We start from the raw sequence: 26820 nt of genomic DNA on the forward strand, positions 1-26820 counted from the left end.
TCTAGAGAAACTCCCCATTTAGCAGTTTTTCATTAAAAGTTATAAAGAAGGGAAATCTTACCCTTTAGTTGAGCTAAAAATCTGCTGCAATCATTATTTTCATTTGTTGTGTCTAGAAGCCTATAATTTTTAGCCACCAACAGGAATGATAGAGTTTTTGTTAGAGCCATCTTTGTAGTAGTTGGAAAATGTGCATATATTAATTTATGACAGGATTATTAGATTTTCTTTCAAAAGAACTTTTAAGGGTAAGTAAATGATATTGAGGAAAAAATGTTTATTAAACATTTCATTTTATCATGCTATATAATACTGAGTCCTAAATTTGAACTTGTTTCACTGTAAGATGGGATTCATTACATTTCTTTCCTGGTTGAAGGATTATGATGGGAATAAAATGAGTTTAATGTAAGAGCAAATGTTCTTCAAACTCAGAGCAATTTGTACATGTAAAGGATTGTTAAGGTACGTGTCCTCTAGGGTTCTTTACTTGAAACCTTCACTTCTAGAACAAGATGTTGCCATGACCAGAAGTAGGATTTCAAGTGGTCATAGAAAGAAAGATGTCTTTCATTTTTTCTCTTTTCATTTTCTCACTCTGGTGCCCTGTGCTGTTCTACTTTGTTGTTGTTGTTATTTGTTTGTTTTTTGATGCTTTGTAATTACTTGAATTCTTCCCTAGATCCTTTTCCAGACATAGAATCTGGGTGCCACACCTTTGTCTCTATTTCTTTTTTTTGTCATCCTTGACATACTTAGTTGTTTTAAGAAATTTACTATAGTGCCTATACCAGTTTCTATTTCTTTGTAACCATTTTGTTAGTGGCATCATTGTTTTGGCCTCTTTTACACATTTTTTTTAAAAAAATTCTGTTTTGTTTATTGATTTTCCTTTGGTTAGAATCCTTTTGTTTATATTTAACTATTTTCTTTCCTTTTTCAGGAAATTTCTAAAATATTTTTTGAATTTCCCCCCTCAGTAGTACTAGGGATTGAATCCAGGGGCACTATCACTGAGCTATATCCCCAGCCCTTTTTATTTTTTTATTTTGAGACAGGGTCTCACTAAGCTTCCAAGACTGATTTTGAACTTGCATTTCTCCTACCTCAGCCTTCCAAGTCACTGGGATTACAGGTGTGCACAACTGTGCTCCACAAAGATTTCTCTTAATTCTTAAATGCTCCAACACAAGATGTTCCCAGAAGGTATTCTTAACTTTAATATCAATCTTACTCAAATGCCTTATTTTCATGACCAACTAACTACTTGAACTTCAATATCTCTAACAAGATGTGTGAACATTTTATAAACAGCCAAAGTAGTTTTTATTTTTTCAAATATGTTTTGCCTCTGCAACTAAGTTGTGATTTTCTTTAATGCTTTTGTACCTCCAAAAGTATTACAAATATTCATACATAAACTTCATGATATGTATATAAATGAGGATGCTTTTAGCTGCAAAAACAGCAAAAAACCCCCATAAAACAAAAAACTGAATAAAATGATTATACAACAAAAGCAAGTTAATATCTCATATAACCAGGCAGGCTAAGTTCCAAAAGTTTCAATTTGTTGGCTTAGCTTAGTAATTTCTCCAAGGAACCATGTAGATTCTTTGCATTACAAATACTCAGGCTCCCCTACCCAAGGACTAGCTTGGGGAAATATCCAACAAGAGAATTATATGAGAATTATATGCACCCTGTGAAATCAATTAGGCTTTTGCATTTAAGTACTCCTTACTTAGTAGGTTTGTCCTACTGTAAATTGCATCTTGCCTTTGTTGGCCAGATGTTTTGAGAAATGCCCTTGCCATAAACCTCCTTGTAAACTAATACGCTTGTTGGGCAGTTACTCTTTAGAACAAATGCCGTAAGATTGGGTTAGCCAAAGGTGAAAGTGATCATATAATGTGCATTTATTTAAAATAGTACCAAACTTTTATTGAAAATAAGAAAGAAAAATTTTGACTGGCTTATCTGTAAAAATGAAACAAAATTATGAAGATAGCTTTAAAAATCTTTTAAAATTTAACAATATTTAGATTATGTTACAACTATAAGTTTATATTTAGAAAAAAGAATAAGTCACATGAGCATTATTTTGGTATTGCTTTTCTGATAAAATATGACAATTTGATAGAAAATTTCTTTGTCATTTACAACTTAATTATAAAGGGAGCCTTTTTTCCCTAATGCAATTATTGAAGTCATTATCAGTTTTTCCAAGAGTTTGTCTTAAATCTCTGATATTCACATTTCATTTAAAAGCTTTGTGCATCACTGATGTCTTCATTGTAAAAGTCCTGGCTTTGTCAGATTTTCAAATCTTAGGCTTGCTTTATGTTATTTAAATGATTCTCTGATTAAGAATGTTAGGAATGAAGGCTGGTTTTCTATATTTATAGTTTTCTTCCATATAAAACAAAACCTCAGATAGACTTCTATCTTTTGTAAGAATTGTGATTCCAATTTGTTCATATTTGCATTGCATTGGCTCATATTTGTAACATCAACATTCACTAAAAGGCTGACCAAAAGGGTTACAGCAGTGAGCGTAAGTAGTAGCTGATGTTGAACAATGGTTTGGGCCATTATTAATTTTATAACAAGTTGATTGGTTTATCAGTGAATATTTCTTTTTGGACTTTTGCAACTCAGTGGGTTTGGATAATCCTGTACACGGGTAATGAAGATCCTATCTACTGAATACTTACTACTAGGCAGCATCTTTCATTATATTGTCTGCTTTCTCTCTAGGCTTATGCTTTCAGTAAATAGCTGTTGAGTCCAGTATGATCTTCTTAGTAGGAAATTGAATATAAATTCTTTGTGAAATGTCTTGAAATACCCAGCCAAATGGTATGGTAGATTTCCTAGTCTTTTCAATTTGATCGTGCTATAGTTTGCCCAGCAGTATTCTCATTCTGGAGAATTCTTATCAGTTTTATCTATCAGGAATATCTTCTCTTTTAGGAGTTTATTGTTTTAATGGACAAATGTTCATTACTTTCTGATCTTTAGCACAAACTGGAAAAAGCACAGACCTTTTCATATACAGCTTAAAACAACAATTACAATCTGAACTCCAGACATACTGACTTTATCTACAGCCTTTAATTTAGCCCTAAGTATTTGCATTTATAAGTAATGTTTAGACTCGGACACCAATCTCCTCTTTTTATCTGGATTCCAAGTTTTAACTTATCTAAATGAAGCTCATTATTTTTGTCTTCAGCCTTTTACCTCCCATTGCCATTCTCTCATATAAAACAAAACAAATTTCTGCTCTCTCTGGGTTCCCTGCTCTGGTTAATGATCAATTCAGAACCTGGGAAATGTTCTTGACATATATTTTATTTTTTGTTGTTTGTGTGTGTGTGTTTCTGGGGATTGCACTCAGGGCCTCATTCGTGTTAAGCTCTATCACTGAGCTGCATTCCCAGTCCTATAAATTTTACTCTTAAGTACTGCATTATTGCATCTAATGTCTTCTTTGTAGAACAGCTTTACAGAGGTAAAATTAACATACAATAAGCTGCACTTATTTAATATGAGACAGCTTTACTACACTCAAAATAATCAAAAAGAATGAATATATATATATATATATATATATATATAAAATTCTCTAAAGTTTCTGTATGCATTTATTTCTTCAGCAAAAAGAGGGATACAAACATATTTTCAGTCTTTATCCTATCCCCCTAATACCTCCCACCCCCCATGTTAGACCAGAATATCCAATGTTCTGAAAACATTTTAGTTTGTTTTCTTTTTGTGGGGTGGGAGGTGGGAGGGGTACAAGGGATTGAACTCAGGAGCACTGGACCACTGAGCCACATCCTCAGCCCTATTTTGTATTTTATTTAGAGAAAGGTCTCACCGAGTTGCTTAATACTTCAGCATTGCTGAGTCTGGCTTTGTACTTGATCCTTCAGCCTCAGCCTCCTGAGCTGCTGGGATTACACGCATGTGCCACCGTGCCCGACTAGCTTTTTTTTTTTTTTTTTTCTTTTTTATGGTGCCTAGGGGTGGGTGCTTTGCCACTGAACCACACCTTCAGCCCTTTTTATTTTCTTATTTTGAGACAGGGTTTCACTAAGTCACTGAGACTAGTCTAGTACTTACAATCCTCCTGCTTTAACCTCCCAAGTCACTAGGATTGCAGGCAAGACTTTGGCTTTAAATTTTTTTTTCTTTTTTCTTTTGTTTTTTATAGTTTTATTTTGATGGGCCTGCTTATTCTGCTAATTTTGATATTTTTTTTATTCTTTTATTTTATTTTTATTTGGCTTCTTGAATCTGTGGGTTGGTTTTGTCCATCAGTTTTGTAAATCTCAGACATTGTCTCTGTCCCATTTTCTCTCTTTATTTACCTTTTCTTTATATTCTTTATTTTACTTTTCCTATTCTTATATGTTTTATTTTATTTCTTCATGCTTCATCCCAGATAATATCCTGTATCACTAATTCTTTCTTTTGACATGTTTAATTTGTTCTTAAACCCATTCATTGAAGTCTTAATTTAATTCATGGTATTGTTCTGTTTTAGCATACTTGTTTTGTGTCTCCTTTTATAATTTCCATTCCCTGATGAAGTATTCAAGCTTAGCGTTTATATCTTCGAACATGGTACACATGTTTGTTTTATAACCTGTGTTTGATATTTAAATATTTGAGGTCTCTCTGATTCTTTTTTTTCCCCTCTGCTAGACTGTCTTTTTGTACCTTGGCTTATTCTAATTAAGAATGTCTGTGATGAAGGCTGTTTTGTATATTTATAGAAAGCTCATAGATGATTGTGTTATTTAGCTGAGATTTTGGACAGTGGAGTTAGAAAATGCTGAAATGTTAATATCACATGGTATAGTTCCAATTCCAAAGACAAGAAATTTCAGACTTATTCTTTCAGAGAAAGATTAGAAATGAATTAATATAGGCTCCGAATGGCAGTTTGAATCATCATTCAATTTATATCCTAATGCAATGCTGGAAACTGAAAAAGTTAAAGCCTATATGTTTTATTTTCAGATCCTTGTGTGTTCCTACTGGAACTGAATTCAGCATGGAACAAGTCAGGAAACTTGGGTTCTAGCTCATCTCTTATATTAATAACTTTTAATTGACTAAGGAGCGATAACTTCCTTTTTGTGTTTTCTGTCTTATATTGCAGTTGGCATACAATACTTGCATTTAATTGTCACAGGGAGTTGGTAAGCATTTAGTACAAATGATAGCAGCTACTATTGCTTTTTTCATCATTGTCAATGCTGCTATTGCTATCATCATCATTGCCAGCAACTACCTGTTCTATGCTTGGGATGTGGTAGATGCTATAAGTGACCTTTTTCTTATGGGAACAATCTAGTGCCTCAGGAACAGATATACCCCTGACTGTTGTTCTTTGTTCCTCTAGATGTCTTTTTTTGGTTATATGTATATATGAATCTGTTGATTTATTTTGCTTAAGGAAAAAGGTCCATACAATATACAAATGGAATTTAGGAAGCCTTCTGTCCAAAAGATACACCACTGTATTCTTTCAAATTAAGTATTTATAATTAATTAATTCAAAAATCCTTCTAGAATATAATACACTAGATAAGCTATAATGAGTAAATAGGGATAAAATTTTAAAAGTTTATATTTTTTAAACTAAAATGTTTCATTACTTCTTTAGCCTTATATATAAAGTGGTTTGTCACTGACATTTTTGAGACCCCATCTTTGGATGCTGGTTCGTTTTCCACAAACAAATGAAGCCACAGTGTAATTAATGAGAGCTCATAGCAAATGGTCTCAGTGTAAACACATAAGCATGAGCATATTATCTTTTAGGCATTTAAACCAAGCATTTATAATATTTAATATGCAATGGTATCTAAAGTATCTCCTTGAGCACCTTTTATTTTTCACATTAATTTTTCTATTATGCAGTGGGCATTTTGCTCTCCATTGTACCATTTGGCAATTGCATTTAGACTGTTGAGCTAAAAGATGTCTTCTGTTTTTATTTTATATTACACTGGAGCTTAGCTAGACAAGAAAGTTCAAAATCATCTGTAATTGGGGTTGAAGAGGATAAGATGGTATAATTTATTCATTCTGCAGCTGAGACTGACTTTTGGAAGGCAGAGTTATGTTTGAAAGGTAGAATTGGCTGATTTGTGCTATAGTGTTAGTGTTTTATTTTTAAAATTTTTGACCTATATAATATTGCTTGTTTCACATATGCACACTGCAGGCATGTTCCTTGATATGTGTCCTAAATGCGTGTGTAGTACCTGATCAACTGAGAAAGTTTTTACATCATAAGCATCAAATGAAGTTCTGCCTTTCATATTCTTTCTTAGTAGCAATGAGAATTGAGTGCCTTTGGATTGCACTGTATTTAGCTGTTGCACTTGCTGTTAAGGGCTTATTCTCCCATATTGTAGGGCACTATCTAATTTTCATGTCCAGACGGGTGTGATTTTTTCCATTCTCATGACCAGAATAGAGAGGCCTATATTTTTTAGAAATTGATGTTGTCTAAAGGACAAGGAAGCAAAGCTTGTTTTTTATTTTTGTCATTTTCAAATGGGAGGTCCTATATGATAATTTCAGGGTGCATCGGTGACATTTTTCTCTTTTCCTTTTGGTTTCACTAGACTTGGTATTTTGGGGATTCCAACTTTCAAACAGTTTAATCAAATGGATTCAAGTCTCCAATGTGGGTTGTTGAAAAAAACAATTTATTATTATTATTTTTTAAAACATACTTTGCCAGTAAGAACCAGGAAAGAGAAATAGGTTTGTTGCAGGTCTTGATTTTAATTTGTCTTAAAGGAGCAGGCTATGTGCTATACATAGAAGTTTTAAAGGCCACTGAAATCAGCCATTGGTTTTCATTGGTGTCTATTTCTCTGTCATAGAAAAATATGGCATAACCAACAAACTTCTCTTCCAACTACTCTTCAGCATAGCAGTATGTTCTTGTGGGAGCATCATCTTTTGTTGAGAGACAAAAAACTATATTTGTTTTACTAAAAATGCTCCCAATTCCTCTGATTACCTACAGTAGACAAATTAGCTCTTTAAATGGTGGGACTATAAATTCGTAAGTCCAGGGAAAATACATAAACATATTTTTGGCACAGCTGTATTTTGTAGTTCTGATAATTTTTATGTAGTTTTTAAAATATATAATTCTAATCTTATATCCTTGCAATTTTGAGTCTGTCTTCTCTTTTTCTTCTTTTCTTTCCCACTTATCCAGACATGGTGGACATGTCTGTCCATATCAAGGTATGTGGAGTCTCTTCTTTGCTGTTATTTCATTTTGGTCAAATTAAGATATTAGCACAATCTAGAAGATTTAAAATTGGTAGTTTGTGGGAAACAGTGGACTTCAATCTATGAAATATCTTCTCTAAATAATGAAGTAATTTCTGGTCTCAGCTTTTAAATTTTTTTTTTAGTTGTAGATGGAAAAATATCTTTATTTATTTATTTTTATGTGGTGCTGAGGCTCAAACCCAGTACCTCACACGTGCAAGGCACGTGCTTTACCACTGAGCCACAACCCTAGCCCCCAGCTTTTATCATTCTTTGTGAATCACATGTCATTCTTTATATCATATTGTCACTTTTCCACATATTCTTCAGGGTTTCTCTTAATAGGTTAATGATTTCAGTCTATTTCTAACCATTAAGGATCAAGATTAAGTTTGTCTTCTTTTCAGAAGTATGCCCAGTGACGATATGTCCTTCATTTTCCTGTTTGGCCAACGTGGAGATCTGTTCCTTCTTTTATGTACTAATGAATCTTATTTTTTTCTAATGAATTTTATTTTTTCTTGGGTGATAGAGTGATAACTGTATCTGAAATGTTCATTCTGTTGCATTTTGGATGTGTAAAGTTGTAAAAGATCAGAATGTCTAAGATATTTGTTTATTTGTTTGAACTGAATATTGTCCTCAGTCATGCCCACAAGTTTCTGGGGATTTGGTCTTTATTGACTCTGCCATCTTGGAAAGTAGAGAAATAGGTTAAACTAAAAATAATAATTGGAAAGGGCTCCTGTACATCTGAGCTGTCCCATGGCAGAATGATTCAGCAGTTGCAGGGGAATGTTGTTCAGTGCATTATAGTTTCTAAGAGCATTTGCAATAAAGTAATCAGGCTCCCCTGGCTGGTCATGCTCTTATGCTTATTTGCATTCCTAGCTCAGGTGCTTTCTGAATGTGAGGCCTTTGGTCAAGTCCTCTTCATGCACCAAAACCTTCTTGTTGGGGGATGAGTGGCAAACCTAGAAGACACCTTTTCTCACTGGTCTTCGTACTCATGACTTTTGAACTCCTAGTCCTTCTCCTTCATCTTTTCTATCCCTGGGTTCATAAAACTGTTAGAGCCTTCTGTTTGGGGTTTAAGTTGAACAATTTTATAGGTAGCTTATAGAATTCTATAGGTGTCTTATATATAGGATAATGCAACATAATGGGTTAGTAAATATTTGTTTGATGAATGAATTGGAGTCTCATTTTCTGGAATATTTTCCTATCACAATGTGGGATACAGATGACTGTCTTTAATAAAATGATAAACATGATGATTATTCTTTTCTATATGTGGAACTTAGCTTTTATTCAGAAAATTGAATCCCATACACATTGGTTGAAAATGGGCCACAGTCAGGTGGATTTCTTCCCCCTTTCCCTCAGTAATATATTATAAAAATTTTCATGTGGAAAAGTTGAAAGAATTGTAGAGTAAAGATCTATGTACACACTACCTAAATTCTAAAAGTATCATTTTAAAACTTTTGTTTTATCAAATATCTATCCATCCATCACTTCATTACTTCTTTATTTATACATTTCAAGAAAGTTGCAGGTATCAGTACACATCATCCCTAAAAACTTCAGAATTAATCTGTAGTGTTTATGAATAGAATGCTTTTAGAGTATAACTATATGAAATTACATATATCACCTTACATTACTTTCCACAATTAGATTGAAAGAATAGGTGAGAATGGGGAAAAGAATCAGCTTAGATCTGTATAATTCCTTATAGTTTTCAGAGAATTTTCATGTGGCTTATGTAGTTTGGTCCAATATTATTAATAATAGCATTAATAACATTTATTGAATACTAACTTTGTCTCAGGTACTTTGCTGAGTTTATCTCTAAGAAAGGTATTTCTTCATCCCACTTAATACTTTGTTATATTTATTTTTCAAATGGCTTGTTCAATTAATATATTTTTCAGCCCTATGGCATGCCTTTTTATTTCACATTTGTCAGCTGCTGCTATTTTAGTTGAAGTCTGGTGTTTGATAGGCTACTAGGACAAAAAAGATTTTATGGGTGTAGTATCTTTACAAGTTGCCGTTCTGAATAATATTTGAGTATAACTTAGGAAAAGTGGCTGAAAAATTTCCTGTTTTCTCTAATCATCTCTTATTAATCAGCATCCAATTCCAGTATGTTGCATGACTTTCAAGGTGCAAAATGGGTTACATTAGAATCTGTATTTAATCGTTACTTTTCCTTAGATTATTAATTGTTAGTATTCTAGAGATAATAAAAATAACAGCTACAATTTGTGTATTTACTATGTGTCATGTCTCTTAGCACCACATAAGATTAAATAAAAGTATTGTGTCCATTTACAAATAAAAATATAAAATTATAAATGTTAAAAAACAGTAAGTAAAAGATTAAAATTCTAAGTGTAAAAAGAAAGGCCATAGATGCCCCCAGGTTTCTAGGAGAATTGAACCCAGAAGTCCCAATGTGTAAACATGATCCTATTTATGTCTATTACATATTTAATCATATAGCAATTCTATAAGAGCTGAGAAAGCCAGGGCACAAAGAGGTTAAATGGCTTGTCCCAGTTCATGTGGCTAGTAAATGGAAGAGCCAGGATGTGAGCGTTTCAGCTCCAAAGCCTTTGTGTTTGACCATTACCCTAGGTTTTCCATGGTATGATCCTCAGATTACCTGCTTTATAATTTCTTGGGGTGATTGTTAGAAATGCAGATTCCTGAACCTTACTTTAGACAGATTAACTCTGAATTTCTACGGATGAATTTTGGTTTTTTTTCTTCATTCATTTGACTATTCTGCATGAAAGTTTGAGAACCACTGTGCTGTACTTTTCTGTAAGCATAATTTTTTTTAATATGTTAGCCTAGAAAATAGGCCAGAATGAATAAATCACCCTTATCCTTGGAGTATATGAAATTTTGTATTGACTTTATGTTTTTGTTTTTGCTTCAAGATTGTTATGGATTTTAAGCATCCAGATGGTGTCACAGTACAAGTTATGTTGCCTCGTCGGAGTTTGCTAGTGATGACAGGAGAATCTAGATACCTTTGGACTCATGGGTATGTATATTGAAATGACCCTGATGTCAGGATGTCTTTTGCTTTGTGAGAGTTCTTGTTCTTCTCTGTCTGAGCCACTGGATCATGCCTGCACTTTGGGGCTTCTGGGTTCAATTCTACTAGGAACCTAGGGCCATCTATGGCCTTTCTTTTTACACTTAGAATTTTAATTTTTTATCGTTGTTTTAAACATTTATGATTTTTTTTTAGTTGTAAATGGACACAATACCTTTATTTTATTTATTCTTATGTGGTGCTAAGGATCGAACCCAGTGCCTCGCACATGCTAGGCAAACAATCTACCACTGAGGTACAACCCCAGCTCTATGATGTTATTTTAAACATTTTAAAATCTTTTTATTTTGGGAAAAAATAAAATTTAAAGAAGAGTTGGAAGCATAGTGAAGTGAACTCCCTTCACCTTTTACCTAGATTTATCAGTTGGGAACATTCTGCCACATCTGTTATTTCTTTCTCACATTTATTATTATTTTTTGCTGAATCATTTGAAAATTATATCATGACCCTTTATCTTTACATGCTTCATTATGTGTTTCCTAAAAACAAGGTCCATATCTATATCAGGGGTTAGCCAACTATGGCTTATGGGCCAAATTTAATTCTGTTTCTATGCAGCATTGAGCTAAGAATGAATTTTATATTTCCAAAGGGTTTTAAAATGGAAAACAATGGGGAATTTTCAACAGAATCTATATGTGGCCTTCAATGCCTGAAATATTTATTGTCTGGCTCTTTATGGAATGAGTTTGCTTATCCATGTTTAATAAAACCATAGTGTAACACTCAAATTCAGAAAATCTAATATTGATAAAATACTTATATATAATCCATATTCAGGTTTTGCTAGTTGTAAGACTAAGTGCTTTATACCAAGCTTTCTCTCAGTTCGGGATTCAGTTCATGATTCTACATCACATTTATTTGCTAATTTTATTTAATCTTTATTTTGAAACACTTCCTCAACTTTTCTTTGTCCTTCATGATGTTTGGTTCTTTTGAAGAGGCCAATTGTGTTGTAGAATGCTCCTTGAGTTTGATTTAATCTGAATCTAAAGAAATACATTATATGCTTTTGGTAGGAATGCACTTTTAGCCTTTTGAGAAGAGAGTACTGCTACGATTTATATCTATTATCACTTAAAATGTTGCTGAGTTATGTACTTATTTTGTTCTGCTTGGAGGTTTTAGCTGACACATTTTTATAAAAATTCATGGAAGTGATCATGTAAATGAATTTGTAACCTCTCTTAAATGTGAGCCATAAAAAAGATGGCCTGATTTTGTGCACTGGTGCTTAAATTTATTTGATTTTTTTCATGGCTACTAAAATGTTCATAACTTAAAATAAATGAAAATGGTGATCTAATCCATTGGTTTTACGTATTCTTGGAATTTTGAATGTAATGACATTTTATTTTTTGGGTACAAGCATTTTTGCTGTCACTAATGTTTAAGCTTAAGAGTAATGCTTTTATAAAAAATGCAAAATAAGAAATTACTGTCCATATAGTAAGAAAATATTTCCATCTACTTTTGGTAACGATACAGATTCTTCTAAAACATCATTTTGATCATATTTATCCTGTTGTTGAAAGTATATCATGCCTTTAAATGTTAATATTTATTTCTGGAAGGTTGGATTATAAGTAATATTTATTTTTAATCTTGGCTGTAGACTCAAAAATCCTTCTTAATATTTTTTTAGGGGAAAACCCCTCAGCATTATTATCATTATTATTATTATTATTATTAACTGTGGATTGAACTCAGGGGTACTTTATCTCTGAGCTACATTCCCAGCCCTTTTTATTTTTTGAGACAGGGTCTCATTGAGTTCTTTAGGACCTTGCTAAGTTGCTGAGGCTGACCTCTAACTTGGCGATCTTCTTGCCTCAGCCTCCCAAGTTGCTGGGATTACAGTTGTGCACCACCATCCCCAGTATTATTTTTGAAGGCTGTCATTGACCTCATTGCCTGTAATGTGACTGTATAATTTTGTGTGTTTGTGTGTGTGTGTGTGGAGGGGGGGTGTTCAAAAGAGAGAGAGAGAGACAGAGAGAGAGAGAGAGAGAGAGAGAGAGAAATAAGAGAAGGAGGGAAGCAAAGAGATCAGGAGAGAGAAAAGAGAGAGAAGAAACAATATCCCAGCTATTTAGATGTTTATCAGAATCTTTGGTGAAAGGGAAATAGACTGAAAAAGCATATTTAATATACCTTAAAACTATATAAACATATTGATTAAAAACTTTATTTCTATTCTGAAATAAAAAAGCACTGTGGAGAGTCATAGATTTGAAAAAGCTTAATGCTGCCCTATAATATTAATTTCAAATACCTTAATCTTATTTCAATTTGATGAAACTCAAATTTATTAATTTACATGTCCTAAATCAAAGTTGGCAAACCAGTAGCATGTGAATAAACTTAACAGTCTGAAATGTTCTGTTTGACTGGTACGGGATGGTTCACATGATTTGTTCTGTTTTAATTATGTACATACAAGAATCATGAGCTTTCATATAAAATTTGAGTTTTTAGCTTCTTCTGAAAACTGAAAAGTTCTGTCAATACTGGGCCACATATTGATTGGTAGCAATAATGGAGACTGAATATCAATGTCATTTTTTAGGTGGTGGCTACTTTTCCAGTTTTCTACAGTTCTACCCTTTTCTATTACTCCTGGATCAAAAACTGAGTAACAATTTTTATTTATCACTGTGCTTGTTAATATTGTTTTTATGTTATAATAGAATTAAATAAAAATTAAATATTTCCTGAACTAATGTATGTTTTTTTAATATTTATTTTTTAATTGTAGGTAGGCACAATACCTTTATTTTATTTTTATGTGGTACTGAGGATTGAACCTAGTCCCTCACACATGCTAGACAAGTGCTCTACCTCTGAACCACAACCCTAGCCATCATGTTTGTTTTAAGAAAAGTAGGAAATGGAAAACTAGACTGAATGAGAATATGTATTCCCAGAAAATGGAAGATAATACTCTGCTTTATTAAAATGAAAATTATTCCTATAAGAGCAGACAATGTGTTTCTAAATAAATCTACCTGCTTCATTTTATTTGTTACACGACTGTCCTTGGGAGGCATTAATTCATGAGATTTCATGAACTCTTCTTTTAAATTATTTGTTGAGAGCTTGGATTGTAGCTCAGTGGATGAGTGCTTATCTAGCATGTATAAGAGACCCTGTGTTCAATCCCTAGTACAGGAAGGAAAAAAAATGTGTATTTAAATTATTTTTGGAATATTTTCTTTGTATCAATTATTGTTCTGAAAGCTTTACATCTATTAACTCATTTAATTTTTACAATCGTAGTGGGAAGTTGTTCCATAGTTTTGTCTTCATTTTTAAAGGAAATTGACACATAAAGAAGTTAAATAACTTGAACAGTCACAAAGCCAGGAAGTGGCAAGCCAAGATCAGCAGCCAATTTGGCTTTAGAATCGGTGCTCTTAATCACGGTTCTAGTTTGTTCCCTTCCTCTGAACTTATACTGTGCCTTCACACTCACACTGTCAACCCTCAGAACAGTATGTTTCATTTTCCTTTCCATTTACTCTGTTTACACTCAACTTTTGCTTCCTTTTTAATTTATAAAACTTTTCCTATATTAGCTTGAAATAATTGATTCCTTACTTTCCCGAGGACTGTGTTGTCTCCTACTACCTCTTCTATTATATTGGATTATTATTTAAAATGTTTTTATCTTTTTATTGAATATTTTCCCAATTAGATTATAATTTGAGCATGGGGAAAAAATAAAAATTTTTAGTGATGTGTGAAGAAATCATTATTTTAACATGGAGGTTACCTATCTCTAAAAATCTGAGATTGGTATCAAAAGCAGTTAAAAGCTATTTGGCCTTCAGTAATTGACTTAAAAGTGCTGTAATAGAGAACTTCTTAACCTCCAAGAGAGGGATTTAGTTTGTTAGAAAAGAGTTTCAAGACACTCATCTTATAAAAAATTCTCATGTTCAACCTCATAGTTTTAATATTTTTAGCTATTAGAGTAACATATATTTAGGCAATGATTGCTTGCTTTTCCTTCTTAAAAATTGCCCTTAGCACAAGCTCTTTTAGTTTTCATTTTTTAATTCTCTTTTTTAAAAGATATTTTTATTAATGCCTTATGATTATGCATAATAGTGGGTTCATTTTTACATGCATGGAATTTATTTGTCTCCATTTCAGTCCCCAGTACTTCCTCTTTCCCTCCTTCTCCCTTAAAAATATATTTAATATACACAATATTAACAATATAATTTGGCCAATATCACTTTCCAGCACTTCCCCCTCTCCCTCTCTTGGTCCCTTTCTTTACTGATCTCCCTTTGATTTTCACGAGACACCCTTGCCCTCCGCCACACCTTTCTTATTTCCTCTCTAGCTTTCACATTACTAGAGAAAACATACAATCTTTGACCTTCTGAGTTTGGCTTGTTTTGCTTAACTGATGGTCTCTAGCTCCATCCATTTTCCTGCAAAATGACATAATTTCATTCTTCTTTATGGCTGATTAAAACACCATACTGTGTATATACCACATTTTCTTTATCCATTCATCTGTTGATGGATGGACACCTAGGCTGGTTCATAGTTGACTGTTGTGAATTGTGCTGCTAAAACATGGATATGCATGTATCACCGTAGAAAGATGCCTTAATTCTTCAGAGTGTATACTGAGAAGTGGTCTAGCTGGGTCATTTGGTCGTTCCATGCCTAGTCTTTTGAGGAGCCTCCATACTAATTTCTACAGTGGTTGTACTAATTTACCGTCACACCAACAGTGTAAAAATATTTCTTTTCTCCACATCCTCTTCAGCATTTATTATTGTTTGTGTTCTTTTTTAAAATTTATTTTTTAATTTTAATTTGTTCTTTTAATTTTACATGACAGAATCTATTAATTAATTAATCTGTTAATTAATCTAATCAGGATTCTTGATGACTGCCATTCTGACTAGTGTGAGATGAAATCTCAGTGTAGTTTTGATTTGCCTTTCCGTAACTGATAATGATGCTGGACGTTTTTTTCATCTATTTGTTGGCCATTTGTATTTATTCTTTTGAGAAGTATCTGTTCAATTCATTTGCCCATTTATTAATTGATTTATTTGATTTTTGATATTAAGTTTTTTGATTTCTTTAGATTTTCTAGATATGAATCCTTTGTCAAAAGAGTAGCTAGCAAAGATTTTCTCCCATTCTGTAGATTCTTTCTTCACATTCCTAATTGTTCCTTTGCTGGACAGAAGCATTTTAATTTGATGCCATCCCATTTATTAACTCTTGGCATTATTTCCTGAGCTTTAGGGGTCCTACTGAGAAAGTGGTTACCTGTACCTATCTGCTGGAGTGTTAACTATGGTTTCTTCTAGGAGTTGCATAGTTTCTGGTCGAATTTCTAGGTCTTTGATCCATTTCGAGTTGATTTTTGTGCAGAGTGAAAGATAAGGGTCTAGTTTCATTCTTCTACGTATAGATAACTAGTTTTTCTGGCAGCATTTATTTAAAAAGCTGTCTTTTCTCCAATGTATGTTTTTGGCACTTTCGTCAAGAATCAGATGATTGTAGATGTGTGGGTTTGTCTCTCCTGTATTTTGTACCATTAGTCTGTGTGTCTTGTTTTTATGCCAATACCATGCTATATTTGTTACTATACATTTCTGTAATATAATTTGAAGTCAGGTATTATGATGCCTCTAGCATTGCTTTTATGGCTGTGAATTGCTTTGGTTAGTCTGGGTTTTTAATTCTTCCAAATTATTTTAGGACAGTTTTTCCTAGTTCTGTGAAGACTGTCATTGGTCTTTTATTGGGAACTGTATTGAGTCTGTGTAATGATTTTGGTAGTATGACCATTTTAACAATATTAATTCTGCCTACCCATAAACATTGGAGGTCTTTCCATCTCCTGAGGTCTTCAATTTTTTTTCTTCAGTGTTCTGTAATTTTCATTGTAGAAGTCTTTTACCTCCTTGGTTATATTTGTTTATTTTTTTGAGGCTATTGTGAATAGAATTTTCCTGATTTCTTTCTCAGTGCATTCATTGTTGGTATATAGGAAAACTATTGATTTTTTTTTTCAGGTATATTTTATTTATTCTTTTATTTTTCTTTGTACATGACAGTAGAGTATATTTTGACATATTATACATACATGAAGTATAACTTATTCTAATTAGGATCCCATTCTTGTGATAAAGCTACTGATTTTTGTATGTTGATTTTATAACCTGATACTTTGCCAAATTTATTAGCTCTTACAGTCTTTTAGTACAGTTTTTTGGATCGTCTAAGTAAAGGACCATAACATCTGCAAATTTGACTTCCTTTCCTATTTTTATCCCTTGTATTTCCTTCTCTTGCCTAATTGCTCTTGCTAGAATTTCTAGCACTATTCACCTAGGAGTGGTGAGAATAGACATTCTTGTCTTGTTCCAGATTTTAAAGGAAATTCTTTTAGTTTTTCCCCTTTTACTAAGAGGTTGAATTTGGGTTTTTCATATAGAACCTTTATGATGTTGAGACAGGTTCCATCTCTTCCTTTTTTCTTCAGTGTTTTTTTTTTTTTTTTTTATCATGAATGGGTGCTGAATTTTGTGTAAGGCCGTCTCTGCATTTATTGAGAAGACTAAGTGTCTTTAATTCTATTTATGTGATGAATTACATTTATTGATTTGCATATGTTAATCCATCCTTGCATGACTGGAATAAAACCAACTTGGTCATTATGTACAATCTTTTTAATAGGTTATTTAACAGGATTTGCTAATATTTTGTTAAGTATTTATGTATCTAAGTTCATCAGGGCTATTGATCTGTAGTTTTCTTTCCTTGATGTGTCCTTATCTGGTTTTGGTATGAGTATGATACTGGCTTTATAGAATGAATTTGAAAGTGTTATATCTCTTTCTATTTTATGGAATAATTTGAGGAATACTGGCATTAGTTCTGTTTTAAAGGTCTGGTAGAATTCAACTGAAAATCCACCTGGTCCTGGTCTTGGAAAGTTTTTTTTCATTGCTTCAATCTCATTACAAGTTATTGGTCTGTTTAGGTTTTCTATGTCCTTTTGATTCAATTTTGTCAAATCATATTTGTCTAGAAATATATCCATTTTTTTCTAGGTTTTTCCAATTTATCGGAGTATACATTTTCAAAATAGTCCCTAATGATCCGCTGGATTTCTGTGATGTCTGTGGTGATTTCTCCTTTTTCATCTCTAATTTTTATTAATTTGGGTCTTTTTTCTTTTGGTTAGTTTGGCTAAGGACTTATTAACTTTGTTTTTTCTTTTCAAAGAAATAACTCTTTTTTATTGATCCTTTGTGTTTTAAAATATTTATTTTTTAGTTATAGGTAGACACAATATCTTTATTTTATTTTTATATGGTGCTGAGGATCGAACCCAGGGCCTCCTTCATGGTAGGCTAGCGCTCTACTCTGAGCCATGACCCCAGCCTTATGACCCCAGCCTTTGTGTTGTTTTTTACGTTTTCAACTTCATCTCTAATCTTAATAATTTCCTTCTTTCTACTGGTTTTGCAACTCATTTGTTCTTATTTTTAAAGGGCCTTGAGATGCATCATTAGATTGTTTATTTGGGATCTTTCTGATTTTCTTATGTAGACATTCATAGCTATAAACTTTTGTTTTAGACTGCCTTCACAGTGTCCAGAGGTTCTGATATGCTGTATCACTATTCTCATTTAAGTTTAAGAATTTTTAATGTCTCCCTTGTTTTCTTCTACTACCCATTCATCATTCAAAAATGTATTGCTTCATCTCCATATATTTATATAATTTCTATAGGATTTTGTTGGATTGAATTCTAATTTCATTCCATCGTGATCTCATAAGATGCAAGAAATCATATTAATTTTTTTTTTGTATTTGCTGAAAGTTACTTTGTGTCCTAAAATATGGTCTGTTTTGGAGAAGGTTCCATGAGCTGCTGAGAAAGTATATTCAGCTGTGGTTAGACATCTATAGATGTCTGTTAAGTTCATTTGACTTATATTTGATTTATAATGTTTTTCAGGTCTATAAGTTCTTTACTGAGTTTATTGTGTAGATGGCTTATTTTGGGGGGAGAGGTGTGTTGAAATCACCCAGTATTATTGTACTGAGGTCTATCTGAGCTTCCATTTCAGTAGTGTCTCTTTTATTTGCCAGATAGGTGCTATGTATCCATTGGAAATAAAATGAACCTCAGTATTTCATACCAGTAATAAAAACTAATTTGAGGTAGATCATCTATTTCAATATAAAAGTAAAAAATATAAAATGTCTAAAAGACAATATGAGAGAATATTTTTGCAACCTTGGAGTAGTCAATGTTTTTTTTCCTTTTAAGAAAGATTTCAGAACACCATGATAAAGCATAATAAATTGGGCCTCATCAAAGTTAAACACTTCTGCTCATCAAAAGTTATCATTAAGAAAATGTAAAGGCAGCCACATATGGGGAGAAAATATCTGCTGTACACACACACACACACACACACACACACAAGAAAAAAAAATTGAGAAAAAGACTTAAACAGATCCTTCATAAGAAAAAAGATCTGTGAGCGGCTAATGAACACATGAAATAATGTACAATATTAATCATCAGAAAAATGCAAGTTAAAACAATTTCATACCACTTGCCATTCAAAAAAATGGCTCAAATTGAAAACTCAGGAAATATCAAGTGTTTGTGAGAATGTCAAGCAACTGAAAATCATTCGTTGCTTGTTAAAGTGTAAAATGTTGGGATCACATAGGAAAACTGGCAGTCTCTTAGTCTATGATCCTACCAATTTCATTCCTAGGTATTTAGCCAAGAGTAATGAAAATATGTACCTAAAAGTGATGTGGATAAAAATGTTTATAGAAGCTTTATTTTTAATGATCCCAAACTGGGAACACCAAAATGTGCAACAGGGGATTTTGAACAAATAGATTGTTTTATTTTCATATAGTAGAATATTGTTTAGCAATAGAAAGGCAATAAGGTACTGATACACAGCATAACATGGATGAATCTCAAAATCATTATGTTAAATGAATGGATACTAACTGTTTATGAAATTCATGAACAGGCAAAACTGTATTGATAGAAATCAGAAGAGTGATGGTTTTAAGGTGGGATAAGAGAACAAAAGGGAATTTCCTTGAGTGATGGAAATATACTTGATTCTGTATTGGTTACATTTGTCATGCATTACACATTTGTTAAAGCCTATTCAACAGTACACTTATCTGTGCATTTTACTATAATTGAGCTGTAAAGAGTTTTATTTCCTACTAATTGATCCCTTTTTTCCCATTCAAAAGTGTGACTTTACTTCAAGGATCCTCTTTAAAACTTCTAATAATCTAAAATAAGTAGTACCTCTCTCTTTCTTCATTTTTCAATTTTTATTCTACTTACTTATATTATGCAATTTAAGAGTTAATCACTACTTTTTTGATTCTATTATCTGTTGTTTCTTGATGTTAAAATATGTCTCTAAACTAGATTTCAGCTACTGAGAAGAATGTATCAAAAACTCCGATATAGTCATGTATTTGTATATTTTTCCTGTTTTTTTAATTTTTGCTTCATGTTTTAAGATTGTTATGAAAATATAGGATTTTAGAATTTTTGTGTTGAATTGACCATTATGAAATGCCCCTTTTATCTTTAGTAATATTGCTTTAAAATCTGCTTTATCTGATTAGTATAGCTAAATAACTTTTCTTTTGGTTTTGTTTGGTATATGCAAAATATTTATTTTTATATGTTATATATGTATTTTTTATTTTCAGCCAGTCTTTATGCTGATAATTAAGACTTTTTTGTAATTAGCATGTAGTTGGATTTAATTTTGCAAGTCTAGGCAAGCAATCTTTGTTCTTTAATTAGAGTTTTTAGTCATTTTACATTTAACGTAATTACTGAAATTAGATTTAAATTGACCATCTATTTGTTACCTTTTTGCCTAATTTGCTTTTGTGTGTGTGTGTGTATGTGTGTGTGTGTGTGTGTGTGTGAGAGAGAGAGAGAGAGAGAAAGAGAGGGAGAGGTATACTGGGGATTGAACCCAGTGCATGCTAGGCCAGCATTCTATCACTGAGCTCCATCCCCAAACCTTCAATATGTTTTTTAAAAAATTGTTATTAATTGAATATTTGTTATTTCATTTTTGCCTGGAATGTTTGTTTTAGTTGTACATTCTTCCAGTATTATTATTCTGAAAATAACTTCCTTAAATATTTATGTTTCTTTACTTTTCCTATAGGGTCTAACAAATCTGGGAATCTAATAGATACATGTAATATATTCTTATAGATTTGCTCTGTTCCCTTAATAGTTTTAAAAGACCCAAAATGGTTTTCTTAATGCAGTATAAAGTAAGTTATTTTACCTATTGTTTTTAGAATCACACCCAGGAAATTTGATACTGTTCAAGCATCTGAGCATTACAAAAGTGGAATTATCACCAATGATATTGGAGACTTAACTTTAAGCAAGAGGGGAATACGAACATCATTTACATTTAGGAAAGTGAGGCACACACCTTGTAACTGTAGTAAGTATATGATTTCATTTCTACTGTAAAATGGAGTAAATCTAGTATGGAAATCCTTTAAGGTCCCCTCAGTACCTAGGATAGCTTTTCCATAGCTTTTATAATGGCATTTCCTGTATTCTGCCTTGTATTTTACTTTTGGAATACTTTTCTGTACCACCTCCATTAGAGTATTCTTTGAAGTTAAGAACTCTTCTTATGATCTTTTTTTTTTTTAATTTTTTTTAGTTGTAGATGGACATATAATATCTTTATTTATTTTTATGTGGTGCTGAGGATCGAACCCAGTGCCTCACACATGCCAGGCAAGTGCTTTACCACTGAGCTACTAGTCCTAGCCCCTTTTCTTATGATCTTTATTTTCCCCATACTTAGTTTTTTAAGCAGTTGAGTGCCAAGAAATACTTTATTTATTGAAGTAACAGTTTAGAGTATTAGAATTATGGGACAGTAAAATATCACTTGTACAAAAATAGGTTTTTGTTGAAAATAGCTTGTCAGATTTCTTCTTCTTTTTTTTTTTTTTTTTATTAATCCAACAGGGAAGCTAGAGATGACAAATTGCTTTATGGTAGGTTACTATAGGGAATAAGCATTGGTTTATGGCTTAGTCTATTTGGAAACCTAGAAGGGACTAAAGGGAACTGCACAAAATTTGTCAAGAGGATACTGTTTTGAATTGTCTACATAAGTACATCATGCTTTCTTGGACTTAGTTTACAGAGATTTTTTTCATTTTATAAATAAGAATTTTTAATAACAGTGATAGAATCCATTTTATATCCGGGGGGTTTCAATTATGGGTAGTATCTACCAGTAGCTTTTGAATTTAATCATAATCTTAAACATTTTGAATTAAAACTCCTCATTATGTCTACAAGATGTTAGCCTAACAGAAACTTGAAGTCTTCTATGTTTGATAATCTTGATGGTAGTGAAGCTTTAAAACAAGTTTTTGCCTATTTTGCTGAAAGTGTCCTAAGGGCCTTAAAATGTGAATTTTTAAATTAAAAATATTTATTATTATTTGGTAAGGATCTAGCACTCATCAAAGAAAGAAAGAAAGAGAGAGGGAGAAAGAAAGAAAGAAAGAGAGAAAAGAAAGAAAGAGAGAGAGAGAAAGAAAGAAAGAAAGAAAGAAAGACAAGGTTTCTTTTCTCAAGTAAAGTCTAGTTGTAGAGATGCTAGTTTTCTTATGCAAATGTAAGGGAAGTGCTAAGAAGCTTCAGTTGGGTAATCAGTTTACAGATGTTTTTACAATAACAAAAATTGTATATATTGTGTACCACATAATGTTTTGGAATATGTATACATCATGGAGTTGCTGAATTGGGCTAATTAGCAAATGAATTATATCACACACAATTTTTTGTGTGTGTGTGTGTGTGTGTGATGAGAGCACTTTAAATCTAATCTTTTAGCAATTTTCAAAAATACAACACATTGTTATTACGTATAGTCACCATGTTGTAAAATAGATTTCTTTGACTTATTTGTCTATGTAACTGAAATTTGGTATCCTTTGACCAACATTTGCTCAACTGCAATGAAACAAATGGAGACAGAAGTAAGATGCAGAGGCAAAAATTACTGCTGGTCTAAGCTGCCATCTTAGGTTATCATTAGGTTACATCAGGTCACTGGCACCATTGGTACATTATTTTTCTTTATATCATTAAGCAGCATACATTAAGTTATAGTGTAAGATGTTCTTGCTTATGATTGGATATGTGCACTGGCCAAGCTTGTATTAGTTATCTTAATAGTTCCTGGGAAAAACCACAGAATGTTCCCTTTAAGCAGATGCAGAATTATATTTATATTTTTTTGTAAATAGATTTGCCCACTTCTTTTTATATTGAACTCCTCAAATATATAATTAGACTTGCAGGGAAGAATTTTGTTTTTTTGTTTTTTTGTTTTTTAACAGGTAAGTCAGAGCCTATGTATACCCAGTTCTGAAATTTGTTTTGATTTTCTTTTAAGAAAACTTGATAACTTTGAGTCATTTATAAAGATGAAAGGTTTGTATTGCCTTATTTTTATTTTTAGGTTATTCTTCTGTCTGTGACAGTCAGAGGAAAGAGACTCCTCCCTCATTTCCAGAGAGTGATAAAGAAGCCTCACAACTAGAGCAAGCGTATGTACATCGAGTTTATGAAGAGATTGCTGGGCACTTTAGCAGTACAAGACATACCCCATGGCCACAGATAGTGGAGTTTTTGAAGGCTTTGCCAAGTGGTTCCATAGTGGCCGATATTGGGTGTGGAAATGGGAAGTATCTTGGCATCAATAAGGAGTTATACATGGTAAGTAATGTTGCTTCTGACTTTCTTTTTGCTGTATTTGCAATGGTTATCATTATCTTTCTTCCTCATGATATACATTGTTTTTAGGCCATTGTAAAAAACTGATGATAAACAATGAAAATTAATTATTGCTTTCATTTTTAATTCCCCTAGAAATTTATGGGCATGGTATTTGGAAAAGATTTGGAAAATGTGGACTTGAAAGGCAGAAGTAAAACTAGGTCTAAGGAAGTTGTAGTTGTTAAAGACATTACCGCTACTGAAAAATGCTACAGGGACAGTAAGAAAGATGACTTGAGGGCATCTCAGGAGCTGGCAAGACCACACCCATCTAAAGCTTGAGAGAATAAAAGTAAAAATTCTCCTGAGGCCAGTGGGGAATCCTTCTTGTACCAGGGGGCCTGGTACAACATGATAAGCCACCTAGACACTTGAAAGCTGCTGCAGCCAGGGTCTCTGGAGGCTTTACTGCTCCTTGAAATGGTGACAGACCTTGGTGACAACCATGTGGTGCTGGTTCTGCAGAATGCAGGATGCTGGAGTTAGGGGGTCATGGAGGCTTCCACCAAGATTGCAAAGGAAGGTCTAGAAGGACAAACAAAGTGCTACAGGGTTGAAATTCCAGTGGGCAGCCCCTGAGAGGGCAAAGCATGGAGATAGGAGGAAGAAACCAAAGCTGCAATGGAAACCCCCAAGATTAATAAATGCCAGTAACATGGAACATCTGCTGAGGAAAGCTACAAGAATGGAGCAGAAAGAATCCAACAGAAAGGCCAGTTGTGTTGCAACAAATAAGGTCACCGGGGTAGAACTACCAAAGCCCTTTGGAGAGGACATCATGCCATGTACTCCAGATGCCTGACACAGAACTTGTTTGCCCACCTGGATTTCAGTCTTGCTTTGGTCCCATTCCTGCTTTCTATGTCCCTATTTTTGTAAATGGAGATATTTATTCAGTACTTTATATATTGGATATTTGTAAATTGCTTTTAATTTTACAGGAGCTTACAATGTGAGATTGCCTAAAGCCTCAGAGACCGCTTTGGACTTGAACTTTGAGCAATCTCAGAAATGTTGAGACTGTGGGCACTCTTGGGAATAGACTACATGTATTTCGAATTGTGAGATATTTGTGAGCTTTTGGGGGCCAGGGATGGAATGTTTTGGTTTGGATATAAAGGTGGCCCTCAAAAGCTTACAAGTGAGACAATGCTAGAATATTCAGAGAAGAAATTATCGGGTTATGAAAATCTTAACCCAATCAGTTTAATAGGAGAAAAATGGAATTTTTATATTAATTTGCACCCTTGATTAATAGCTTGAATTTTTGTGTGTGTTTACCTATGCTTCCAGAGTTGTATACTTAATGTTTTGTTGAAGATTAAATATATATAGGAGTAAAAAATCACATACTTTAATTTCAATACATACTTTTGTGTCATGATCTTTGTCTAACAGAAATATGTTAAAGAGACCTTGAATGTATGTTGAGTGTTTGCAAAATAAGCTATTTTCTCTTTGGTTGTTGTCATTAAGTAACATTATTAGGGAGAATTTCAAATACTTGACATTATCCTTGGTATTAAAACTTATATCAATTTAAAATAGAAAAGTTAAACAATTGTGATGTTTTGACTACCGTATATGGGAAACCCAGCAAAATAATGGAAATGTGAAGGTCGTGAGCCAGGTATGAGTCAGTGCCATGTCAGTGAGGAATCTATAATAGGTCTGGTGCTTTATTACTAAAATTTGCTGCACAGTTTCTTCTTGGTGAAAAGGCGTGGTATGAGCAAACAGACCTAAGAGACTGACAAGAAGGAGAAAATTTCCTCTTGTTTTGTTTGGCTGCTGTTCTTGTTCTGTTTTTATCTGTGGTCCTCAAATAATAATTCTCCTCTTCTGAGTGACTATTGAGCCCTGTCTCTGAGGATTTGTTTTATAGGCAGGCTGGAATTTTTCCTGTTGGCTCTAAGTAAGGTTTAGCTGTCAGAATTGGGCATAATTGAAACTTCTGAGTCTGTGAACTGAATTTAAATGTAACAAAAGGTAGCAAGCACAAAAATATTCTCTCTCTCTCTCTCTCTTTTTTCCTGTGTGTGTTTGTGTGTGTGTGTGTGTACACATTGATATTGTAACTGTTGGCTGGGTGACAGAGAATATTGGCAAAAATAAATAAAAGCAGTAAGTCAGGCATGGATCTTAAACAGATAAGGAAACAATTGGGAATTATGCCACTGTTATTAATAGCCCCTTAGTACTTTTCCATCTTTAAGTATTTCACAGAAAATTGCAGTACTTTACCTCTAGCTTGGTGCCTTTTATTCCACTTCACAAATTAAAGCAGCTCTGAGATAGAATACAAAAGCTGTTAAAATGCCTATTAGAAATTCAGCAAATTCATTAAATATGATCTGCTTGGCAGGCAATGTGATTTAATTGCTAAAGAATTATTTTGATATGAGAATTCATATTCTTTATTCTCAGGACTGAGAGAACCTCAAGGATCATGAGTAAATATTTTGAGCTGGCCACTTCTGTTTTTATTAAATCTTCTTTTACAATTCTTTTCCTCATTCATAGAGATTGGATTAAGAAGAGATTTCTGAGAATGATTATTTATTAATGATTTAACATTTCTTATGCCCCTCCCATTTTCCTTTCTCAATTTACATGTGCACATTGCGACTGCATACATGTGTGTGTGTGTGTGTGTGTGTGTGTGTGTGAGTGTAAACATTTTCTAAGACTGCCATATATATGTGTGTATATCTTTGGTATTAAAATTTCATATGAATATAGTATTCATATATATAGTATTCATAGAATTAAACAGCAAAACTGTATACAAAAACAACAGCAAAACTAGGGAGAAGATGGGAAGTCCCAGTCCCTGAACACTTTCTGCAGAACCAGACATGTGTAAGGCACATTTGGCCTCCCTTACTTGAAACATGAAAGCATGTTGCTAACTGCCTTCAGTAACAACATTCCGGTATAAGGCTTGGTTATGCTAAAAGATTTATTTAACTAAGTAGCATTTTATAAGTTTTGAATTCAGCACTTTATTCTTGATAAGGCTAAATATTTAACAGAAAAAAATGAAGAGTAAAATAAATTAAAAAATTGAAATATAGAATAAGTGATTTTACCTTTATGGATTTTTTTGGATTTTATTTTCTTATAAAAGTAATACATGGGCTGGGGATGTGGCTCAAGCGTTAGCGTGCTCACCTGGCATGCACCGGGTGCTGGGTTCGAACCTCAGCACCACATAAAAATAAAATAAAGATGAAAACTAAAAAATAAATATTAAAAAATTCTCTCTCTCTCTCTTAAAAAAAGAGTAATACATGTTGAAAAGTATAAAGAAGCAGAGAAAAAAAATCACCCATCCTCCTGCTATCTAGATTATCACCATATATATAGTAATGAAAGATACCTTAGATCATGTTCTTTGTAGCTCCCCTAAAAGTCTAAAATGTCTATGTTTTGGAGACAGTTTTGATTTTTATATGTA

The 26820-nt window shown here is 32.9% G+C and overlaps 1 protein-coding gene across 3 annotated transcripts in view; it reads left to right on the forward strand.

Annotated features, from left to right (window-relative positions):
- Alkbh8 (alkB homolog 8, tRNA methyltransferase) overlaps positions 1 to 26820 on the forward strand; it is a 51259-nt gene that overhangs the window by 17062 nt on the left and 7377 nt on the right. For all 3 annotated transcript variants that reach the window (XM_046466404.2, XM_046466412.2, XM_046466417.2), the window contains exons 8-10: positions 10275 to 10381; positions 20840 to 20991; positions 23044 to 23300. In XM_046466404.2, coding sequence (XP_046322360.1) covers positions 10275 to 10381; positions 20840 to 20991; positions 23044 to 23300 — 516 coding nt within the window. The remainder of the gene's footprint in view (positions 1 to 10274; positions 10382 to 20839; positions 20992 to 23043; positions 23301 to 26820) is intronic.

The sequence above is a fragment of the Marmota monax genome, unplaced genomic scaffold, assembly GCF_021218885.2.
Source record: "Marmota monax isolate L192 unplaced genomic scaffold, Marmota_monax_Labrador192_F-V1.1 WCK01_AAM20220418_F8-fsc00045, whole genome shotgun sequence".
Classification (NCBI taxonomy): Eukaryota; Metazoa; Chordata; class Mammalia; order Rodentia; family Sciuridae; genus Marmota; species Marmota monax.